The 24,930-nt window shown below is 41.3% G+C and overlaps 1 protein-coding gene across 2 annotated transcripts in view; it reads left to right on the top strand.

Moving 5' to 3' along the window:
• Positions 1-11,226: 11,226 nt before the first annotated feature.
• Positions 11,227-24,930, top strand: part of EPHA4 (EPH receptor A4) — a 217,227-nt gene continuing 203,523 nt past the window's right edge. For both annotated transcript variants that reach the window (XM_082466376.1, XM_082466377.1), the window contains exons 1-3: positions 11,227-11,384; positions 14,433-14,500; positions 18,611-19,274. In XM_082466376.1, the coding sequence (XP_082322502.1) occupies positions 11,294-11,384; positions 14,433-14,500; positions 18,611-19,274 (823 nt within the window). In that variant the 5' untranslated portion in view covers positions 11,227-11,293. The remainder of the gene's footprint in view (positions 11,385-14,432; positions 14,501-18,610; positions 19,275-24,930) is intronic.

The following is a 24,930-nucleotide window of genomic DNA, read 5'->3' as shown; positions in this document are numbered from 1 at the left end:
GGGTCTCAATAAAGTTACAAATCACCTGTCGTGGGCATTCAAGGTTACTCTCAAACGGTCAAACCTTTCACTGTTAAAATCTTTCTATGAGTCTATTATGTCACATCCATGAAGAAATAGATTTTTATACAATGCTTAATTCTGACAGCATTTTTAAAAGGTCAGACAATTCTAAATTTTCTTTGATTCCTGACAAAAGGTGAGAACAGGGGAAAAAATGAAAAAGCATTGGTTTCTCTGAACCTCATTTTAATCACGAATTTGAATCTTCTAAACCATCTAACTTTTAAGCACACTTGCTAACAAATAGCTAAGCCATTCGTGTTTGTTTTGGGTTTTATTTCTCTCTGTGTTGGGGGCAGTCAAATAATCAGTTAAAAAAAGAAGCTAATGCTGGTGGCTTTGGGGGACAGGCTTCAAGCTCCTGAAATCAAAACTGGACTGCAGAGACAATGGGGAATGTAGTTAGATACTCTGTTTACGGAAGTGGGCACATTTGTCCATACGGTGTAACCCAAGGCCATCCATTTTGGTTTGGCAGCAAGCAAGTAATTGTATGAAAAATCTGCATTTATTCCCCAGATGGCTATAATTAATGGGCCCCATAAAGAAAGTCAATGCAAATCCTATGTGGTCACAGAAAGGAAGCAAACCTCCCAAAATTTTGGGAAAATTTTCACCATCGGCTAGCTCAATTTTATAGCATCGGTTAATTACAACCTGATTCATTGATGAATATACCTAAAGGAAAACACCCCTCCACACACAATATGACTACCCACTGAAATCCATTTTTTATGGTTATTTCCTAAATTAAATACCCTGAACATAAATGGAAAAATGTATGTTTTCCATGGTGAAGAAAGAATTAAGGAGAAATTCAATAATACGGACTTGAAAGAGAAAATCAATAACTTATTTTGAAGTTTCAAGAGGCAATTTTATACAGATGCCAATTTTTAAGGAGTTTATTTTTTTTCTTTAATCAACCATCCTTCCCCCTTTCCCCTATATAAACTGCTTTTATTCTGAGTTAGAAGGCAAGATGGTATTACTCGAAAGCATATTCTTTATAGAGATAATTAACCTCAGTGGCTTGCCAAGAGTATTTCTAGGCTTGTGTGAGTTTGTGCCTACGTGTATGCGTATTTGTACAGATAATCTCCAAGCACACTTTGTATTAAAATACATCAAACCAACCCAAATTGAATTCTAAAGACCAATATTATTCTTGGCATTATCTTACCAAGAAGACAATTTACTGAAAGCCCATTTCTATTCACAACCAAGTGTAATTTATTGGGGGTTTCCAAGAGCTTTAAAATATTAATTCCGAGTACTACTTCATTTGTTCTCACCAATTTCATCAGTCTGAAAATTAATCAACTGGCAAAAAAGTTGAACTCTAAGTGATATTAGATTTAAATTATGCATGTGAATTTCATCAGAACATGAAGAGCAAAACATATTACAGAATTATAAATAGGTAAATTATCTTTGAAGAAGGATGGTGTAAACTGAGAATAATCAATAATGTGGCTTTAATTCTAAAAGTTTAAGGCTTTTCTATCTTTGCAACTCTTAGTTTCATGCGTGTATATTTTTCCAGAATTCTTTACATTTAGATTTGTTCTATTTTTTTATACTAAGTACCAAAAGAAGCACTGTTTTTGAAGATTAGCTGTGTTCAGAAAAAAAGAATCACTAAATTATTTCTGTGGTAATTATTAGCTTTGCACTCAACAGGTTTAAGGCATTGGTGAATCAAACATTTGCTCAACATTCCCCATGGATTTGCCAACCATCTGTGTTAACATCCCAAGTAAGCTCCAGGGTTATAAAGTTATTTGCTCAGGTTTATTGGTTACACTCTTGCCCCTGAAAAACTACTGCTTGCCTTTTGCCTGGTAGACCAGAAACCCAAATGTTATAAGCGACAGTGCTCCCAGACCCATAGCAAAACAGATAATTTACACAAGATGATAAGCTATAATATTCAAATTTATACCTTTCATGCATTTTACTTTTATATCTTCTTATCTCCAAGAAAACAAAAAATAAAAATAGAAACATAGTAAAAGTAAAACTTGAGTACAGCTAATGCAAAAAAGTAAGCTATAATATATTACCATGTTATAATGTATTAAATATTTTAGGTGGTATGTACCTTAATCGAAACAGAGGCAAATATATTTTATTTCCTGTGACAAGGCGAAAATTAATCCGTTTATTTTTAGAGAATATCAGGGCTCCTAGTGATTTTAGAGTAAACTTGGAACATTTTGTTTAAAGATCCTGCAACTTTAGCAGATCAGGAAACATGATGTTCAGCTTTAGAGACTCATAATCAGAATGCAGATGGCACCAAATAAAAACAAAGTAATTAAAATGAGGCTTACATCTTAATCCAGTCTCTCTTTCTAGAGACTGGAATTTTAATTTGTGCTAATGACCTATCTGACTTTTCAGAGAAGTAATCTACTGTACAAATAGAAACATCTCAGTAGCGGGGCTTCATATTGTAGAATGCAACCTCCTACCGATATTAAGACATTACATTATACAAGATGCAATCCGTGCAAAGTCTCAAGCATAACATTCCTCCGGCTACTTTCCAATTAGCAAAAACAAATGTTCCCAAGTAATTTTATGAAGAGATATTAGTACTTACAGGTCAGCTAAGAATCAATCAATCCGAGAAAGGGGAAGCTAGAACCTCTGATCACTGAAACTAGGAGAGAAATTAGGACTATTCTTGGGCACCGGTCCCCAAAAAAGATTCAGCAAGGGAGCTTTATTCTTTTCATCAACAAGCCTTGGAATGCTTGCCTTCCCAAGGTGATTATTACATCACATTGCCGGGCTACAGATGTGGGAGTTTGGTATATGTATGTGTTTGCATTTTTGCCTGTGTTTGAGAAAGCAGTTTCTCAAGGACTGTGGACCAAACCCTCCCTCTGGTAGGCTCTCGTCACCAGCTTTTGGAGAAGAATTAGTTATGTCCCCCCACCCCCTTCTCTATCTAAATGTAGTGCTGGGCCTCAGGATGCCTTGGCACACAAAGCTTCCATCCAAGGCTGTCACTTGACTGACAGCAAAAAGGTTGCCGGGAGATGGGCAGCTGTGTGTAGGTGGACATGGAAAAAACAGAGAGCTGAGCAGATTCAATCAGAATACAGCAACAGGAAGGTTCTAAACCACAGACCCTTCCAGCCTTAGCAGCCTTGAGAAGCTTTAAAGCCACCTAGTTTTATTTTTAATCGAAGTCAGGTTTTAAAACAAATACCCAAGTTTATAAATAGATGGATAGGTATAACACAAAAACACATATTGTAAAGTGGCATAATAACTGTATTGCTAAAGAAAACTATAAATGGCAAGACCCAGAGCATCCTGAATTCCCTCTTTGCCTTGGCAATTCAATCTGTGCGGTGATTTCTGCATTGTAACTTTAGTTCTTGGAGTCACTTAACCAGGGTGGCCTGCTAAGCAGTATGGGCACAACTGGGCATTTATCAAAGTATTTTAAATGATAATAATCTGATTGAAAACTATAAAAGTTTCAGATGAGAACATAATGAGACACATGAAGGATATGCAGCCCAGTTTTTTTTTTTTTAATTTTTATTGGAGTGTAGTTGCTTTACAATGTTGTGTTAGTTTCTGCTGTACAGCAGAGTGAATCAGCTATACGTACACATATATCCCCTCTTTTTTGGATTGCTTTCCCATTTAGGTCACCACAGAGCATTGAGTAGAGTTCCCTGTGCTATACAGTAAGTTCTCGTTAGTTATCTACTTTATACATAGTATCAATAGTGTATATATGTCAGTCCCAATCTCCCAATTCATTCCGCCCCCCCCCCCCCCGCCGCCGCCGCCCCCAGCTTTACTGAGCTGCAGTAAACTGACCATTTAATGGAACAGACTTGATTAATTTCCTGCCGATGACCAATTACCTCTGAGAGGTGTCTATGTAATATAAATAGGCAGATTAAAGCTGCTGCAATGGGACCTCACTCTTAAAGTTAATGCATGTTGGAATACATCTCATAATCACCTGTGCATGTTTTGGTTCAAATTTGTTTTAATTCAGAGCTGCAAGAGATAGAGACTTAGAAGTCAGGCCATATATCATAACCCACATGTTAATCCTGAATGTCAGAGTGGAGCATCAAGTCTCAGGAGATAAATCCTATAATATTTATCAGGTACAAATATTCTATATAGAAGAAAGATTTATCCCAACCTGGGATGACTCAGTTTCCAATCCAGCTAGAGATGTTTAAGGATGTTCTTCTTCAAAGGCTGTGTTAATAGAGTCACAAATTTAAATAATAAATGGCATGGGACTACCATTCTCTGTATTTTAATGCCTAACTTTTAACTTCTTCTCTGACTGCTCCATCAAAAGAAAACTTGGGGTGCATACACATAGAATTGAATAAGAGAAAAGCCAAATGGTCCAACTGATATACTTTAAATGTCAGTTTGAGTCAAATGATCCGTTACTAACTGAATTTCTTTTCACCTCCCTACTTCAAATAACTCATTGTTGGCCTGAATTTCAGCCAGCTTATTTGTGCAGATATAGGCATGATCTAAGAAAAAGTAATTCCACATATAACTAAGTAAAAGAGGGCTGCTTAATATATTTTAAAGTTGTATGATGTAGGTTTGTGCATAGACTCCTGAGTTAGCATTTATTTTATATGAATTTTTCATTGTTTTTAAACATTCTAAGTCCAAATAATGACAGTTGTAACTAAATCATGTTTATGAACCTCACTTTATTTCTTTATATAGGGAATTTACTTACGTTCAATTGATTTTAATAAGGTTTTACTGATTTACGTTGGGACTCAAGTAGTATTGTAATTCAGACAAAAAAAAAAGCCTATACTATGTTTCTTGGAGTTTTGGCTGAGTTTCCTCTTTAGTCCTTTTGAATAAACAGTCAAAAGGCATAATCTTTTGCAGGCAAAAGGCTTTCCTTATTTATTAATTGAAATAAATGATTAGGTTAAAGAAATAAAATGTAAACATAATTTCAAAAGCAATATTTCCTCTATAAATATGGTTATAAAGTTCCATTAATTAAATAAACATTTAAAGAACTTATATTTTACCATTGACTGAAAGAAACACACAAACTAAAAGTTGAGAATTATGTTTTATCCGGGGCATTACCAAGGACTATAGGCCGGGAAAGCAGCCTCTCAGAAAGCTCTGAGGAACTGTTCCAAAGAGGTGAGAGAGGAGCCAGGATATACAGGAGCTTTTGCTAAAAAAAACAAAACAAAACAAAACACACACACACACCAAAAAAACAAAACATGTAATCCAACATCAAAAGATTACTGCTAATCACAAAAAGCAGACATCTCAAGTTAATCATTTGATGGCTTTTCTATGTATGGAAAGATGCAAGATTCTGGGCATGTTGAAATTATTTCTTTGATATGCATCTTAACTATCTAGGGCCAGTATCCTGTTTTTCTGCATCCCGAATTCCCCTCAGGGTGCACCGTTGGGGACAGCTGCCGTGGCTGGTGACTTGATGGTGAGCAGTATTCATTGTTTACTGAAATGGCAGGCAACAATTTTTTGTCCACAGTACATATCTGTCATTGAAGACATTTTTAGAATATTCAGAGATCTTTGAAATTACAAAATAAATATTGGAGGCACAAGCACTCTGTAAATGCTTTAGACTATTATAGGGGAAAGGAAAGTTACGTTTCTCAACTTCCATTCTCATTATGCACTAAATCATAAATCATGTTCACAATCCTATTATTTTTCTTACAGCATTTCACTGCAATTACATATGGTTTTTCAGAAAGAAAAAATAAAAGGGAGGAGTGGCTGTTGCTTCTAGAAATTGGTTCTCTAACCAGATAATTACTTCTCTTTTAACGGGGCTAAAAAAAAAAAAGTTCCAGTTTATGTTATCCCCATATATATTATCATTAGTTTTTCATCATAAAACAACTGTAATTCCAAAGCTCTTTTAATAATCATAAATCAACATAGCTATTAAATATTAAAATATTTAATAGCTAGAATATTTAGTGGCTGTAACTTGCAGCTTTACATTGGCATTTTGAGTAAGAATGAGTGAACACCATTTGCTAGGTGTTGTATCAAAGGGTTCCAAGTAAAAACCATTCTACATTTCTTCGCGGGCATGGCTTTCGTGCCTGAAAAATCAAATAGTTTTGATGTTTGACTCGTTCCCAGGGCAGCCAAAAACAGATGCAAGTGATCTCCTCTGAATTCTCCTGAAGAAAGGTGCATTGTCTCTGCAAAATGTTTAGTTCTGGATATCTAGAGTTGCTGCAGGACTGAACTGGGTGGGTGTCTTCCTCTCGTTCCACCTCCCTCTCCACAGCTCCCAGGAGAACAAAAGTTTCCCAGTGGTTTCTGTTTGGTTCCCCCACCCCCATGCGGTGGGTGTCGTGCCTGCCCAGGGCTGAAAAGACAACGTTCACATCTTAATCACGTGGTCTTTGGCACATAGTAGGCACTTGAGTAATGTTTGAGTTGAACAAAAATTCAGATACAGTACCAGACAGACTTTCAGAAAAGTCTTGACCCCTTGAGATCCCCATCCTTATTTTCTTGTCCTTTTCCTCAGGGATTCTGAAGGTCTTTTCCTGTGTCTTAGTATCTCACCCGTCTGACTGGTCAAGACCTGAGTTCCGTGGCTCTCTTTCCCACTGAGGTGTAAAGGGCTAACAAGTGGCCTGCTTCTTATTTGCATAAGAAATAGCAGCAAAGCCTCGACATCAAAAGATAAAATCTCCAACAAAGTTTCCTGGGAGCTTTAAGAAGCCCACCAACTATAGTTTTAGGTCATTATATTTCAGGTTGTAGCTAAGTTTAGGAGCATTTTTTTTGACAAAAGTTGATATTTCATTAGAGCTTTGGTTGTTCATTATCACCAATATCTTGACTTGGTGGTGACATTTTTTATTCCTTACACCTTGTTTCATTTAATTATTTTTGAAACTATTATATTTGAAGACAGTTACAATCCCTAGGTTCAAATCCCACTGAATCATGTAGGGATATAAGAGTTTAGTGTGAGCTGTAATAAATCAACAATGAAAGAAGGGAAGCACTTAGAATTTATTTCCCCTACGTACTCCAGGAGTTGGTGAAATAAAGCCTTCTCCTCTCATGGAGAGCAAAAGATGAATCACAGAGATTGGTTTCCTCATGGAAGGGAAGTTTCGAGATGAACAAATAATTGCATATTTAAAAATATTACTAGTTTTTAATGAGATATTATTTGAAAGTAATAATAGCTACTGATCATGAGCCAGACACCATACTACATGCTGTACAAAATTTGTTCAATTTTTAGAAGAATCACATAACTATCTACAATTCACAGATAAGAAAACCATATCTCAGAGAGGTTAAGTAACTTACACAAAGACACCCAGCTAGTAAAAGAACTGTTAGAATGTTAAACTAGGGATGTCAGTCTTGAAAATCCTGGTTCTGGCAATGACAGGGAGTCGTTGGAGCACTGCTGGAGACTCCATTTATTAATAAAGAGACCAAGGTCCAGGGAAGTCCAGCTACACTAGCTAGAAAATCTGGCAGAGTGTCTAGTAAAAGGCAGAGTGGATTCCTGTTCTCATTCTAACCTTTTCTCTAGTCTTCCATGCCCTCGCTTTATTGTTGTTTTTTTGTCCAAAGATCCAAGGTTCTTGTTACTTTGGTAAAATTGGTCCTCCGTTTAGACGCAGAAACTCCTAAGACACTTGGTGTTATTTTGAAATGTCTTTACAAATTAGAGATACTTTTGAAATTCAACCTTAATTCAAATAAGCATTTAAAATGTACTTTGTAGCTCAAGTTTTTATGGTAGGCATTGTACAAAAAGAAAAATTATATCAAGAATTTCAAATTATTGAATTATTATTTTCATTAAGCTTATAAGCATATATGTTTTGACGTATCTCTTATTGGATTCAAAATACTCTCAATTTCTTACAGCAGTTGGGAAGCTAGTTTTATTAAAGAGTCAAGCTAATTTATACTAAAAGTAGGTGATTTTAGGTGCTTTTGGTGTGGTATTCTATTGTATGCTTTTGACTTCACTGAGTGACTGATTTGTTGCAAATACTCTCAAACGTCTGAAAATTCCAAGGCGTTTTCCAATAAAGTAGGGGGTTTGCATAGATGGTGGACCGGGACCACCATCATTTTTTCCATTTTTGTCCTGTTTTTAAGGAGGAATCATGTCTGTTAGATTAGAACACTTTTCCTCTAGGTTGTCACAACGGACAGAGAAATTTTCAGCATCTCATTTCTTTTTTTTTTCTACTATAACTTTTATTACGGAAAACATTGAACACACATAAGCATAGAAAGAATAGTATAATGAATTCATGAGTCCTATTATTCGGCACTTAAAAATATACCCCAAATTTCCCAATTCTGTTTCATCTATTTATTCCTTTTCTTTCTTTTTCTTTTTTTTATTGGGATGTTTCTACAGAAATGCAAGCTATTGTATACTTTCATCCTAAATACTTCAGTATTCAACAGCTCATTTCTGATCTTCAGCCCAGAAATGCTATAAAGAGGAAGTTATAGTTAAGTTTTCCCAAGTTAGCATTTCCTGCCTCTTGGGTCTCCAGATTATTGGGCTGCTTTGGGTCCTGAAAAGGGAAATGGGAAGAAAAAAGGGGACGGACATCACTGAATGTCCCCTAGCAAGTGAAACCTTGCTTTCAGGCAGCTGTGGCTAGAAAGACTTTAATAATCAGTGTGCATATACCGGGCCGGTGGGGCGGGGGGGGGAATGGTTCATGTTTTAGAAATTTTACTGTTTCTAAGGAGGCAGCCAGTCGATTTCCCATTTCAACCACCCGTACATGCAGCACTCAAATCTTGCAGAGAGGCAACCAGCAACTATTGTTTAAAAACGTTTTAAAAATAATTCGGATTGCTCCTTTTCTCCGCTGAGTCTGTGTACAGAATGACAGGGACCAATATTCATCTCCTTTTTCAATAAACCTCAGGGAGTCACATGAAAGAACCTAGAAATGCATTCCTTGGAAGGACTTCGTGCAGTAATTTTAAATAATTTATACGCACACGTACATATATATCCCCCGCGTGCATTTCTTTCCCCCTTTTTACTTGTGTAAAATCAGTAGCTACAAGAACTGAAATCCACTTCCTCAGACTGTGACATTTCAGCAGGTCTTTCACGGAGAAGTCAGAAAGTCTGGAGCCGCACAAGCTGTCCCTCTAGGCCACCGACTCACACAGCTACTGCCCAGCGCCTCGCCAAGCGCGCTCAAGTAAAAGTTGCCCATCTAATTAGCCCGGGTCTGAATTTGCACGAGTGGAGTAGACACGATGTGCTACGCAGGCCAATGACCTGAAACCGTGGCCGCGATCTGCTCTCTCCTCCACACCGCCCTACACCCCCTCGTTCTTTCTCTAGGATTTCTATTTCAGGGATGGCAGCTACTCAGGCAACCCCTGGGATACTAAGAGTTTCTCCTTGAAACGCTTTCTGATTTCGTCTTCTGCAATCCGGCTGGCGAGAAGTGCGACAGGACTCCCGGGTCCTCTCCACGGCCACCCGCCACCACTCCGCAGGGGTGGCCTGGGTGCTCCGGAGAGGGGCAGGTGGATGAAAAGATACCCCACGGACACACCTACTCTCTGCGGACTGAGTGGTGCGGGCTTTGTCCGCTCGCCCTTCCGCGCGGGCCTCGCACTCCCTTTTCTGGCCGGCAGGTGGCGCGGTTGGTTCACGATGAGCTGCCGCCGGAGAGGCAAAGGCGCTTCCATCTCCCCGCGGTCGCCTTCCCACTGGGACCAAGGCCCGGGAGGAAAACCCGGTCCTACCCCGTGGGGAGCCAGAAGAGGGGCGGTTTGGGAGGAGGGAAGGAGGGAGACCTCGTCAGGAATCAGGGCGTCTTCAAACGTCCGGAGAAATTCACCGAGTCACGTCGGGGGCCGCGCCCCGAGCCGCCTGCTGCGTTGCGGTCTCTGGGCAGCACTCAGTTGGCTGCGCCCGCGTCCGGGGCATCGGGGGACAAACAAGGGCCCAGTGCTGCCTGGGTCCCCAGGAGGCCCACAGTGACACCCGCAGCACCTCGGCGGGGGCGGCTGCGCGGATTTCTGCGGGTCCTGTCGCTCACCACTGTCTCCTGGGGCGGCGAGAGCTGTCCGGACCAGCGCAGGGAAGCGACGGGAGCGCAGGGCGGCAGCAACCGCTCCGGGCAGCCCCCGAGCTCGGGTTTGCGGCAGGTCCCCGCACTTCCACTTCAGCTCTTCGCTTCTAACCCCCTGGCCCCGAACTTGCTAGGCCCGGTTCCAGGGACTCCCCACGGGGAACACACAGTTGGTTCCCGGCAGCCAAGGCCATCTCGGGGCGCCTTGCCGGGGTGGGGAGTCCTGTCCCGGGGCCGGGGAGGTGGAAGCGCCTTTCCCTCCACGGCTGAGTGCGGAGATGGGGCCTGAGGGGGCTTCTCCGTTGCTAGAAAGTCTTTCGTTCAGTCTCTGGAGACGGGCCGAGGGCTGCACTCGACGTTGGGGACTGATTAGGTACCGCTCTCCAGGCAGCTGGGAGCCTGGGAAGAAAAGCAGTAATCAAGCCACAAAACTCTCCCCAAAGAGCATTTCATATGGAGATGCACCACAAAGACACAAAACGGGGCCAGGGGCCAGGTAGCAGAGAGTGGCCGCGGCCGCGCGCAGGAGTGAACGTGTAGCCCGAGTCGGGGCGCGCGGGACGCCAACACTTCGACCCTCAGAAAAGAGCAACAGCAAAGAGGCAGGTCAACTTGATACTTTTTTTTATTGCAATAAAAGAGCATTTTCCTCCATCTCAAACCGCCCGAGGCGTAAAGAGGGGGTTCCCAACCTTTCCTCGGACTTCCCACAACCAATTCAGAGTTTTTCGAAGCTCCTTCCGCCGTCCAGGGGCTGGACCGCTGAGATGCGATCAGGGGACCCGCTGCCTTACTCCAGCAGGGGAGGGACGCGGCAGAACTCGCCCCCTTAATCCCGGGGAGACCAAGCGCCCAGCCGAGCCCAGAGGGGGCGGGGCATCGGGGCGGGCTCTGATCATCGGGGGCGGGGCCAGGCAACCCTTTCTGAGCTACTATTGGCTGCGGGCCCCGGACTGGCGGGTTCACGTCACGGGCCGGGCCCACCCCCTTGGCAATGTCTTCAGCCTGCTGCACTCTTAACTTAAGCATTTATTCCACTGGGATAGAAGCGGCAGGAGCAGCGTTAGCACCGGCGAACCATGGCTGGGATTTTTTATTTCCTCCTCTTTTCGTTTCTGTTTGGGATTTGCGACGCTGTCACCGGTTCCAGGGTGTATCCCGCGAATGAAGGTAAGAATGGGGCGGCCTTTCTGCGGTGTGGGACAGAGAGGCGAAGATCGGCGGGTGAATGGTCCCCGGGAGCGCGAGGCCGGAGGGTGCAGGGGGATCCCGGCGCGAGCGGTCGCCTTGACTCCGGAGAAAGGGGGCTGGGGCGAGGGGAACCGCGAAGGGAAGGCGGGGAGCGGCCGGGCAGCCTGCCTCGGGGCGGTGACCTGTGCGTGTGGCGAGGTTGCCCAAGTTTGTAGCGAAAGGACAAAGTTTATCGGCATCCATCGGCGAGGGCAGCCCGAGGTGCCCCGAGGGGATGCACGGGAGACAACGCCAAGAAAACAAATAAATAAATAAATTTTGTGGACTTATTTCTACCACCACTTACCCACTCAGCCCAGGTAGAGGGGGAACGGAAGCCTGGAGCTAGCTCCTTGAGGGTATGGTGTGCTCTCGGGTTCTTGCGAAAGCCTTGCGAGCTCTGGTTTCTGCAAAGTTTCCCGAGCCCTGCGCTTCCCGGGACCTGGCTGCCGGGCTTCCGCCGCGCAGCGGTCGTGGCGCCGCTCGCCGGTCGCTGGTGACCTGATTGCTAGCACCCGGCGTCAGACACCTTTCTCTCCGCCGGGCCCCGCGCCGTCGGGGTGCGATTGCTGGCCTAGGGGACCCCAAGCTCCTCATGTCACCCCGCAGACCTTGGGAACCCGCCAGCAAGCTGAACGTACTCGAGTTTTAGCTTTTTGCCCCTAGCACTGTACACCGGGTTAGTTTGGAGGGAACGTGCCGGACCAACTGGATCAGTGTGGGTGCTCAGCTTTATGCGCGTCTGTTTGGACGTGCTGGAGGGCTCTGTGTGTGTGTCTGTGTGTGTGTCTGTGTCTGTGTCGGGGAGATGGGGGTTGATTATTTAGTTTCTGATGATCTCAGAGAAAGGCTAGTTGCGTGTGCGTGTGTGTATGCGCGCGCACGCATATGGGTGTCTGTGGGTGCGCGGGTGCCCGCGTCGACGCGGACAATTGTGTGCCTGTGCTCGAGTGCCCCGATTGTGTGCGCGTATGTTCCGGCGATGCTCGCGCTCGAGCCTGCGCGCAACTGGCTCGCCGACTCCTTCACCTCCCCACCCTCCTCCATCCATCCGTCCGTCCGTCCGTCCGTCCGTCCATCCATCCATCCATCCGTCCGTCCACCTCTCCAGGATCCGTGCATCCATCCCCCTACAATCTATCATTTTCCCTGTTCCGAAGGAGGGAGCCAAAAACCAACTTAGCCTTGGCTGGGCAGGCGGTACCAAGAGCTCGCCAGACGCAAGCTCCCAGAGATTCACACACCTGCCGGCAGACAAGGCTTGGGAGGAAAGAGGCGCTCTGTCACCCTTTCGATCTCCTCTCTCCTACCGACGTGGGCCATCTCGGTCCCTGCTGCCCCTCGGTCCCCGGAGTCGTTCCTCTGAGCGGGATCGTGGATCCCCCGTTCTCCTGACTACTTCGCACTCTTGTTAGGACGTCCCCAAGACCTCTCTGCACCAAACGCAGAGATATTTTTCCTTTTTTCCCCTTGTTTTTTCTTTTGGGAGCAAAACTTGGGAGCCCTAGACAAAAAAGGCGCTGATGGAGCTGTAGGCTGATGTAGAAAGGAGGGGGGTCACCCCCTCTCCGACCCCTCCTCCCCCTTAAAAATTAATTCATTTTGTTGCTTTTTATTCCCATCACGTTTTCTTTTCTCCCTTTTACCCTCCCTTTCTACTCCCTTCCTTTTTTTGTAAATTGGGTCTTATTGTTCCCTTTGTGTCCCTAATCCACCTTACATAAATCCAAATGGATGTAGCGGGCTTTTCTCTAGGGACCGAGAGGAGAGAAGGAGGGGGGGGGGCGCAACTCCGGGCGGGAGCGGCCCAGGGAAGGCTCTACATTTTAAAATAATTAACAGACGCTAGGAATTCAGGCTTCTCGGGAAAATCAGGAGAAAGAGACTCATTTTTAACTACTTTGACGTCGGGGTGAAATGAGAGGAGAGGTGGGCAGAATTCAGGGGCCGGGGGGCGAGACTGAGAGTTGGGGTGCGCAGGAGCCAAGGATGAAGGTTTCCCATTTCCCACCCCTCCCCCAGCCTGAAGAGCCAGCCTCCCTGATCAAATTAATAATCCAGTGGTTCCTTTGAGATGGGCCTTTCGACCCCCAGGCCTGCAGATCTCGGTGGGAAAGACAATGTGGAGAGTTTAGGAATTCATTGCGTCGTTTTCAATGTTCTCGGTGCCTAGGTCTGTTCCAGCGTGGGCGGGGTGCGACCGCTGTATAGCCGCCCTCCCGGTTCCCCCAAGCTTGGGTGCATACTCTTAGGTGTCGCACAAGCATACTAAATCTATTAGGCAGTCCTCCACAACTAAAATTTAAACCAGTGATTTCCTCTTGGGGAAAGGAGTCTCCGATTGTCTTCAAAAAGGCCAAAGAGAATACTTAAGTGTATTTGCATTCTAATTCCACACGTCTGCCATTTCCCCCTTCTGAAACTTTGATATTTAAAAAAGCGGCGGATACCACATCCAGGGCCTATTTATTTGGTGGTGGAGGAAAAAAAAAAAGAAAAAAAGGTAGGGGAGAGAGCCTTTTCATGACCCTTTTGAGTACTCTCTGATAGAATTCACTTGTGGCTCTGTCACCATGATGATGAGTTATGCGGTCATCTGAAACTTGCAAAAACAAATAACTCTAGTAGATACCAGACAGAGATGAATGCAGATTTTGCTTGGGAGTGTAACTGCCCTACATAGATATATTTATTTTTTGAATTGTACTTGAGATTCTCAATTCATCCTTTTTAGAAAAAGAATCAACTGAGTCCTGGGATGGAATTTTAAATGCTAAGCAAGTTAAATAAATAAGAACCTGCAGATTTGAAGAGGGGAGAAGATCGAGTGAGTAATGATTATTTACATAAGTGAGACCGGGTTTAGGTTTTGATCAGAGTTGGATATGCACACCCTCGGCACATATGGAAACGCTCAGGCAAATGGTTTTTTGTAGTATTGGCTTTTTGCAATTGGAAATTAATCTATTTTTCTTTGTTTTTTTGCAGTTACCTTACTGGATTCCAGATCTGTTCAGGGAGAACTTGGGTGGATAGCAAGCCCTCTGGAAGGAGGGGTAAGTTCCGAATTGCTCTCTGATCCACAGGGTAAAAAGGAGTGATTAGCAACTTTCTGAGAGTCCTAATGGCGTGATTCTTGTTGATTGTGGCCGGGGGTCAGATTTCCGCCATGGCCTATGAAGTGAATTACGCTTTGTTGGAGAAATCCTATACTCCCTTTGGATAGCTCTGTCATGGAAGAACTGGAATCCAAAAGGGCAAAAAGGGGTTTCAGAACTAGGAGATTGGTGGAGGCATTGCCTTAGATGCCTATTTAAGACTAAAACACCAACAAGAAATATGATCTGGGGACCAAATTAGAATTTATGCCTATTGCTGTGATAGCCGTGAAGTCCTGACAGGGTTAATTTTAGAGCAATTGTTCTATTTCCAGAGGAGGAAAATGAATAAATAAAAATACCAGGGAGAGAACATTTCTAATTGTACCAGGAGCAGGTTTAGTTCTGTGTGTGAGCAGCGGGGGCTCTGTAACTTGCTATGACAATCTTAAATCAGCTGCTTTTCACTTGCACGCTGAGAGAAAGCCTTACGAACTTGTATCAAGGGCAACATCTATGAAAAAAAAAAAAAAAAAGCCCCAAGTTTGGCATTGTTGTTACTAAATGTGAAAGTTAAAGTATTTGGAATCTTGGATCTTTGGAGATTGGGGAGGCTGGATTATAGAGTATGAGAGAGTGCGTCACTGTTCATTTCTTCTTGAATTTGCCATGAGAATAGAATTAGGTTAATAGCCACATTCTCCTACCCCATCCTCCCCCCTTAATAATAGGTCAGAATGAATCAGCTCTGGAAAGAAATCAGTACAATGTGTAACTCTGGCATCTGCCAGATTGAAACTCTCAAATCCTTTAAAAATTAAGCATATCATCCTACCTTTACAGGCTTGATAGTCTCTATGACTGAGTCATTCGATTAAAAGCAATGGGGGTGAAAGATTAGGAGTCTTTATCAGGCAAAAATTGTAATGCCAGCACCCAGTATGGCGCTTCACACCTGGCCATTGAATAAACAATAAAGGATTGAAAAAAATAAAGATTCATAGAAACTGTTATAGAAGATGGGCTTCAAAAATAAGACAAGGCAAGAATGGAAAATTTTAGGCTTTTTCCAAAGCAAGTCTTGTCATCCATTTGAAATAAAATGGAGATTGTCCTGCCTTCCTGTTTTTCTGCCTGAACTTGACTGCAGTTGGTTGGATCTCTGCTGAAAAATTCTAGTCTGCCCTCAAAACCATTTTTTTTAAAGGGAGAGAGAGTGATTGGCAGGTCACTGGCAGTGTAGACAGGCTGTATTCACCGCTGATTGCAGGCAATTGCCCTCATCCTTTGAATGCGAAGAAAGGTACAGCTTTATCTTGTGAGAGTCAGACTCTTGTTAATCCTATACCCTGGAAAGGTCATTGATTCAAGGAGGCTTTCCCATGCTACACCAGAGGTATTGCTCTGTAGGCTGAATGTATTCCAACTGCTGGCAAAACTGAGGATGGAAGGTATCAGTACTTGCATTAAAAAAATTAATGAGCCTTATTTTTCTTACTGGCTGTTCCCAAGTTTGAAGAGAGGATACATCTAGTATGATTTTGGACCTGACTTGTTACACTAAATATACATGTGACCTATTGAAAAGCAAGGAGTAACACATTTTCAAGTACAGTTCATGGTCTATCTAGTTTCTGGGAAGCTTTTATTGCAACTTAATATGCTACAGACATCTCCCTCCCCCCACCCCAGCTCCCAGAGAACTGTTGAAAGAGCACCTGGCCACTTTTTCTAGACACAAAACTTCTTTTGGTTGTCTCCATGTCCCTTAAAAAAAAAAAAAAATACTGTTCATAGCTGACTGTACACAACCCAGAACCTTTTATGGGCAGAATGTGGACTTCTGAATATAGAATGTACTCCTTCCCTTTCCTTAAATACCATGTGTGTAATGTTTTAAATATTATTATGAAACATAAGAAATGAAATTTTATTTGTGTATAATAGAATTAGTCCTTCCAAAATACATAGTAGCCATTGAGAAATTGTGCCAAATTATAAAGTTTAATTAATTTCTAGATTTTGTAATAAAGAAGACTTTTTTGGGCCTAGAATGAAGGGGTAAATTGGATATCTAACAAGTAGGGGGTGGATTGGCTTTAAAAAAGTCTTTCTAACTGAGTGTAAAAGCATTATTTGAATCTTTTGATTGTTCTGAAATCTCTACTTATTGTTAGAACAGTTCACATCTTTCTTGGCTGGAAATTTGAGATTATAATTTTGACCAATAATGACATTTATTTGTTTGTTGTTGTTGTTATTTTTAAAAAGAAAAAGAAACCTTATTTGACAATACCACCAGGTCAAAAATGAATTGTACTCACTGTTCTTTCATTTTTCCATCAGAACAGCTAAGCAGAACATGAAAATAATGGAAAGTGATGGTTTCTGATGGCAACATTGTAGCAAAAACCTAATTTCTTGGCAGTGTTCATTTAAAGGAGTATACTGAGTTTCTGACACTGATTGTAAAATGCAAAACTAAGGGGAGATTTGTCGTTGTTCTGCTGAATTGATCAATGTGTTTAGACAATTAAGTTCGGCCTGGAAAATTCGAATTAGACCTGAATTATGTGTATGAACTGTGGAGATATCCCTATGTGCTTTCATTTACATTGATAAATGTGTTTTTCCATATTTCCTTTGTTCTGAGACGAGAAGCATGCTGAGTAGGTTTTTTTGAAGGTGGGGATCTATTTTTGGATTTACATGAATTTCCCCCAAATAAGTAAATTACTGGTGATTTATTGCTTAGTGGATAAAAAGAAATTTTAATCACCACAGGGCACTTAACTCTCCCAGTTCTAAAACTTCCGTAATGGTGGCAGATGAAAGGGATACAGAATTTTATGCACTATGGCCCTTCACATAGTAACATTTCCATCCATTAATAGTTTTCCAATGCACAGATGGGAAACCTGTTAAAAGATATGTTATGATTCTATGTACTTCATTGGCTTGAATGGAGCTTTAAGTATAGCTATTATAGAATACGAATTTTTTTTAAACTACGTTTTTTCTTCTAATTATATTCATGTGTTAGATACTTAAGCTGATTTATACCAGATCTATATAAAGGCATTACTGTAGATATTAATGAAGAATTGGAGGCCGCCTATCAGTCTGGTAGGAACCCCAAATTATCTTGTTGCTTTTAGGATTATTTTAAAAGCCACAGCGAGAATGAAACTACAACGCTAGTCACAGTGAATTTTGCTGAACTCGGATTATCCCACTATGAGAATCTCTATGTTAGGAAGTAGATTGAAAGAAAACCCTACTATCCTTCTTTAATTTTCTTGGGCTTTCACTCATAAATACCACTTACTATTTTATTCTCAATATCCACAGACTATTTAGAAGCAGTGCACGTGTGCATTCGTGTTTACTTTGTTTTAAAAATAAGAACAGTATACAAACTTTTTGACTGAATACATGTTCTTGAAAAGTGTTCTACCATTATAAATGACAGTGTATTTGAGAAATCCAACCATAAAGTTTACTCTCTATCTTCCCAGGATTACCAAAACCAGAATGGTGAGATTTTCTTTACCCCTTTAAAGAGTAGTGGCATCGCCAAAAAAAAAAAAATAGACATTTTTTTTTAGGTATTAGAGAGCAAAGTTCTGACAGGAGCGCCACTAATTGACTGATAATTGTCTTCCTTTGGCAGACTCTGCACTTCCTGCTCTTAATTTGCAGGTCTCTGCTCAGTTGTTGAAACAATACACGTCCTAGTTTTTTCATTTATGAGTAAGTTTGAACTGTTGTCACTTGAAATTGTAGCAGTTGTAATAGGTGAATTTGAGGTTGTTAGACCACCACGAATGAGCAACTGCTGAGAACTCAAAAGCAATCAATCCAGCAAAACCTCTGGATCTGGGGCAAAAGAGTGAAAATTAAAATACTTTCCCAATATAATATCATCTTGGTGAGGAATTAGTGCTAGGTAGCTTTCTTTCTTATTGCAACAAAAATCATCTCTGTCCTATGAGGGTAAAATAGAACTGATAAATCACTGTATGATGAAATTTTTGTAATCGATGCATTTCCTTTGGATCTTTGCAGTGGGAGGAAGTGAGTATTATGGATGAAAAAAATACGCCAATCCGAACCTACCAAGTGTGCAACGTGATGGAGCCCAGCCAGAATAATTGGCTGCGAACTGATTGGATCACCCGAGAAGGGGCTCAGAGGGTGTACATTGAGATCAAGTTCACCTTGAGGGACTGCAACAGTCTTCCGGGTGTCATGGGCACTTGCAAGGAGACGTTTAACCTGTACTACTATGAATCAGACAACGACAAGGAGCGTTTCATCCGAGAGAGCCAGTTTGCCAAAATCGACACCATCGCCGCCGACGAGAGCTTCACCCAGGTGGACATTGGCGACCGAATCATGAAGCTGAACACGGAAATCCGGGATGTAGGGCCATTGAGCAAAAAGGGGTTCTATCTGGCGTTTCAGGATGTAGGGGCCTGCATCGCCTTGGTTTCGGTCCGAGTGTTCTACAAAAAGTGTCCGCTCACCGTTCGCAATCTGGCTCAGTTTCCAGACACCATCACAGGGGCCGATACGTCTTCCTTGGTGGAAGTTCGAGGCTCCTGTGTCAACAACTCAGAAGAGAAGGATGTGCCAAAAATGTACTGCGGGGCAGATGGTGAATGGCTGGTACCCATTGGCAACTGCCTATGCCATGCCGGGCATGAAGAGCGGAACGGAGAATGCCAAGGTAAGGAGAGCCATCTTGTACTTTTCATTAGGGCTTAGTGCACATAATTGAATCAGAGATGAGACTAAATGGAGTAAAGCCAGTAATTAGCAGCCCCTGTGGGATGTGGTGGGACAGAGGGGTCTAATGAGTAAGTGCTACAGCTCCAGGTGGCAAAGCTAAGACGATTCTAATACTGACAAAATAAATGGTGCTGCTGTAATCAGCAGAAGGCCAGACACATTTGCTAACAGGCACTCAGATCTGCACCGGCTTGATGTGCCCTCTGAGATGTAAATGAACAAGCTGAAGAAAGGCCTTGATTGATCCTTACTTAAAGAGGGCCGACACATTTTCGAACCATGGTTCTCCTGTCGGTAAACATCTCTCCTCGTATGGATGTGTACATGAATGATTTAAATGTGGAATTAGGATTTGTTGTTCCAGTTTCCTCCTGCTGATTAAAATTGAGCTGTGTGAGGAAAGTCCAGTTTTTCCTGCCTTGTGGACCAGTGTAGACATGGCCCAGCGAAGTGGAGTGACAAGGTTTCAAGTGCCTTATGTTTCCACTGAGCGCCCATTGATAGGGTTTCCAAGTGAAATGAATCTTGATGAAAGACCTTGATTTCCCTGAGGATGTGATAAAGAGCTAGGAAGAGTCTTATTCGATCTGTGGTCAGAGGCAATAGTAAACTGTAATCCATTTTGATTATTGAGTTTCTGAAGAAATCCAGATTTTTTTTATCATGTTAATTACTATTTATCATATTACTAAGGTGACTTTTTTCTTTTTTTCCTCTCACCTAAAGTTCTGTGTCTGCAATTCCCTCTTCCCTTATTTCGCCTTTCTGGGGAGTTTGCAAACTTGTTTTCTTTATAGCAGCTTTGTGTTTGAGGAAGGGCCGGGAGTAATCCACATTTATGTGGATTAAGGCTTAAAAAAAAAGCAGCTATTCCAAGATTTTTATTTTTGCTTGGTATTTACTTTCAGTGGTTATTAATAGTCTGCTGCTGCCAGTCTTATTATGATTACTACTAAAGCGTGTAACTCTTGGTCCCATCTCTGGAACAGATCAGATTAATCTTTTCTCAGGGTGATTGTTGAACTGTAGACTACATTGCCACATGGTTCATCTGATTTGGCGATTAAAGAGCCCTAAATAACTGACTGCCAAACAATTTGTCTGGCATTTCAACCATCTTAATGACAGGGTGGGATTAACTATGGAGCAATCCACTTGACTGATTGGAAATCAACAGTTATAACCTAAAGAAAGTTGCATGTGGAGTAGTTTGGTGTCATAGAGTTACGCATTTCTCCTTTCAGAGTTCATAAGTGTCATTCTTGATCTGCTGTAGTTATTTCTAGGCATAGCTAACAATGACTGTCGAAAAGTAAAACAGAATAAAGGCTGGCAACCTTTTCTGTTGACCTATAGTCAAAAGGTAGACTTGTGAACTTGAAAATTTAAAGGTTGGAATTTCAAGGTTTTTTTTGTTTTGTTTTGTTTTTACAAAGGTTGATTTCTTGCCATTTTGTTAACTCTTGACTTGGCAACTACTAGCTAAGCTGTACCAAATGGAAACCCTGAAGTAGATTCTGGTATTAACATTAGAAAATATGTGAGTGCATTGTTACTGGCACTGAAATTACAATCATCATAGCAGGAAGAGTGAAATGAATAGGGCAGTGACCCTGCATCACATTTTAGAGTAAATTATTCTGCCTTTTTTGAATTTTGTAAGACAGGACTTGCACATCTTTACATTTCAAGATTCTTATATATATTTAAAAACACACACACACACACATTGTCTTCCATTTCTTGATCAAATGTTCATGCTTCTGGCATTAGTACATTTCTCTGTATCTAACGTCATTGATTTCCAATTGTCACAGAGCCCAGTAACTCATACATTGCTGCACCGTGAGACTCCTTGACATTTTTACAACCCAAATTAGAAGGAAAAGAGAAAAAGATGGAGGGGGAAGTGAATGTAAAGGCAATTGAACATGGTAGTGGTTGGCTTTATGGAAATAACCTTGGGAATCCAGTTCATCATCATGTGGTCCATGGAAAGGGTGAGACTTCATGATTTAGGTCCAGTCCATTTCTGAGCAAACTGTCCCTAACACAAGGTGAGATATTTAATGGAAGGGGAAGGTTGATTAAGCTTTTTGAGAATCTTTGTTCTCTGCACTCTTGCTACCCAGGTATTTTCTTTGCTACTTGTAAAATGATTAAATCTTTCAAGAAGACACTTTTTGCACAAAACCTTGCACTTTGCTTGTATTTAAGACTACCAGGTAAGAATCTCTGATGAATTTAGGGAGGAAGAAAAAATTTGAATGACAAGAATTCTTAAATTCCAAATTTGAGTGAGAATTTTTAGGGATAACTCAAGACTGTAAACATATTAAGAGTAATGAAAATGGTTTCCTCCATCTGTGCCATCATTACTGGAGTATCAGGATTATCTAGGAAGAGCAGAAAGAACATCGACACAAGGAAATGTGTCTCAGTTTGGTCACTTAGCTGCAAGACCTTGAGCATGTTTCTTAAGCCCTCTGAGCCTTGGTTTGTTCATCTATAAAATGGGTTGATAATAATTGTACTTAGCTTAGAGACTTGCTATGAGGACACAGTGATGTAAAATTGGTAAAAATCACCTTTTAGATCATAAAGCATTAATCTGATGTTAATGCTAACATTTCCTTTATCACTCAGCTCTTACCAAGGTCATAGCTGTTGAATTCTAAGGGTGTCAAGTTAAAATGGTAAAAGGAAAGTCCATTTTCCAACCACTCTTAGAAGTCAAGGACAAAGATAGGGAGCATTGCCTTTGCCCTAACAAAGAATAACATTCATTTGAAAATGATATTTGGAGAGTGTCATTTTTTTCCCCTCCCCTACAGGAAAGAGAACTTTCTTCTGAGTGAAAGAAAAGTGATTTGGAAGTGGGACAAGAAAGACCAGGGCGTAAAGGGAGCTTAAGAAAGGATATAAAGGAGAATGGGCAAGTCTTCAGAACTCTGGCAGCAGGTTCCTCCCCAATTGTCTTTTCAATGGGTCTGCTGTGGCAGGACAAATAGAAGAACAGGTGAAAGGTCACTGACTTCCTCATCCATCTTCCTTGGGGTCTGGGAGGTCAGAGTGAAGATTGATTAAGATCTTAAATGTTTGACAAAAGATCCTTGGGCAAAAATGGCCAGGGCGGGTGGGGGCCTGGGGTGTGCTGTTGTTTGCATCTAACCCTGGTCATCGGGCCGGAGTCCTCAAGGGACCTTGGGGACAGGACTACACTTCCTCTTGGAGTTCTTACCTCCAAGCAGTACATGCAAATGCAGACGGAGGTGAGGAGCCGCGTCAAAAGTGTCAAGAGCGGCGGGATGATGGCGGGCATGCCCTCTGAAGCAGCTGCAAGTTCATTCTGCTCTGGAATACCATTTTCTGAAATGATTTGGCTCTGTCTCAGCAGGACGAAAAAGAGTGTAGCCACTCATCTGTCTTCTCCAGGAGAATGTCTGCCTGGTGTTGTCAGAAGTTTGAACTTGCCTAGTGATTGGGTGCAGCGGATAAGTAACTGTTCTAGTTAGTAGGAAAAAGGAAACAAAATCCTCCTCAGACGTGTCCCCCCTCCCCCTACACATACCCCTCCCCCCCAGGAGGGAATGTTCCAGATGTTTTACAGGGTTGTTTTATTACCTCGGAAATATTAAGCAGGAGGAAGAGAGGAAAAGATTCTTTATTAACTTATTTTTTTGCTTAATTAAAGAGCTGGAAAATGAAAGGGAAGTCACAGATTTACTCTTTGTGAAAGATTAATGAGCAATATTTTCAGAGAGCATGTATAAAAATAATACTAATGAAAAGAGAACATTCTTCTGGAGTCACTTAAGGCCAAATAATCGCAACTGTGACAAAATTAAGCTAGGTAGGAATTAAACCTTGCTTAAATATGTAATTTTGCTGTAAATTGTTTGGGGTCCTATATATCTAGGACCTATATTATATATCATTACATATATGATACCTTCATATCAGCAAAAGGTATCTTATTAAAAGCTCTTTTGAGAAAGAACGATAGAGAAATGCTTTGATGGCTGTAAAATAGAAATATTTCATATTTGTGCTCTGAAAAGAGGGAGAGGGCTGTGTTTAAACAAAAATTATTACTTTGTTTTCCTAATATATTATAGAAGGACCATAGGAGAACGCAGTACTGGAAAGGAAGCGTTTAAAATATAGTTCAGAGAGATACTGTTATATCCTTTCCACTTCTGAAATTTTTCTTCTACCTTTGAATCATGTCTTTAAGAAGCAATTGCTTAAGTCACATGGCTGCTTTTATCTCTGGCTTTGAAGCATGGCTGTGATCATTGAAAGACATGATTCTTTACATCTGAGAAGAGCAGGGTTTAATTATTGTCCTTTTTCTGTTATACTTTTTTATTTTCCCTTCTACGTGTGACCAGGCTTCTTTTGTGAGTGTGAATCAGGCAATGGTCTCTATTTTGGATTCACCAAAGCACCACGTAGGAATTACCTCAGTTAGGGATTTTTGAATCCGGTATTTAAGATTTGATGATTTATTTTAATCTGACTGAACTTCCTTGTACTTTTCAAAAATGAATTAAGACATAATTATTCTGTTAAGACTTGAGTCTTTAGGAGAAAGACAGATTAAATGGCTTTTCAGTTACTACAGCGTGAAACAGAGGTGGTCGTGATACATGTTTGACTTTCACATCATTGAATTTTAATACTTAGGTTTTTTGGGGGCAATTTTTTTTTTGCATTTAATTAATGAATTTAACATTACCAAAGAACTGTATGCTTCAAACTCTTTTACTCCCAACTTATTTCTGAGTTACCACTCTTTATGATTTGGCAGATAATGCAAATATATCTATATTCATGTATTTTAAAAAATTATAGAAATGGAATCACCTTCTTGTCATCTTGTTTTTAAGATGCTTGACTATTTGTCATGGACATCATTCCATATCAGAGAATATAACTTTTTTTCATCCTTCATAATTGATAATTAATATTCTGTAGTATGAATATATCATACTTTAATTTTTTTCCCTGTTGGTTTATAGTTAGGGTGTCTTAGTTTTTCCTGGTAATATTTTTAAACAAACACTTTAATTTGTAAATCATACATGTACATTTTTTTAAAAATTGGATTAACCTTGCTTTGTTATTTTTCTGGCTTTATCTTGGAGAAGTGAATTTAGTAAAACTTCTTGACCATGAGCATGTATGTGGAGGTCAGTCTAGGATAACCAGACAAGTAACACCACTGACAATTAAGGAACATAGTGGAGTCTCATTAAATGTTCATTGAATGAATGAATAAATAAATGCATAAGATATTGTGGCCTGTTTCATATTAAACATTTATTTGGTGGAGTAATGTTTCATGGAGTCAACATGATATATCAGAATCTTTGCATGTGACTAGTGTATTAATGAGGTCCTTTTTTGTAATTCCTACTTCAGTTGGGTCTTAACTATTTTCATCATGTTTATGAACCATCTCTATGATCTGAATGTTCAAAAATCTCTGCAGCCCATGAGTTAACATAGTTACTAGCACAAAATGGCTAAGACCTGCCTTTGAAGTTTGAGACTTGAGTTTAGTTTCCAGGTGTGCTGCTGAACCAGGT

The sequence above is a fragment of the Balaenoptera physalus genome, assembly GCF_965194825.1.
Source record: "Balaenoptera physalus genome assembly, chromosome: 6".
Taxonomy (NCBI): domain Eukaryota; kingdom Metazoa; phylum Chordata; class Mammalia; order Artiodactyla; family Balaenopteridae; genus Balaenoptera; species Balaenoptera physalus.
The sequence above is the reverse complement of the archived record's forward strand: the minus strand, read 5'-3'. Positions and strand labels throughout refer to the sequence as shown.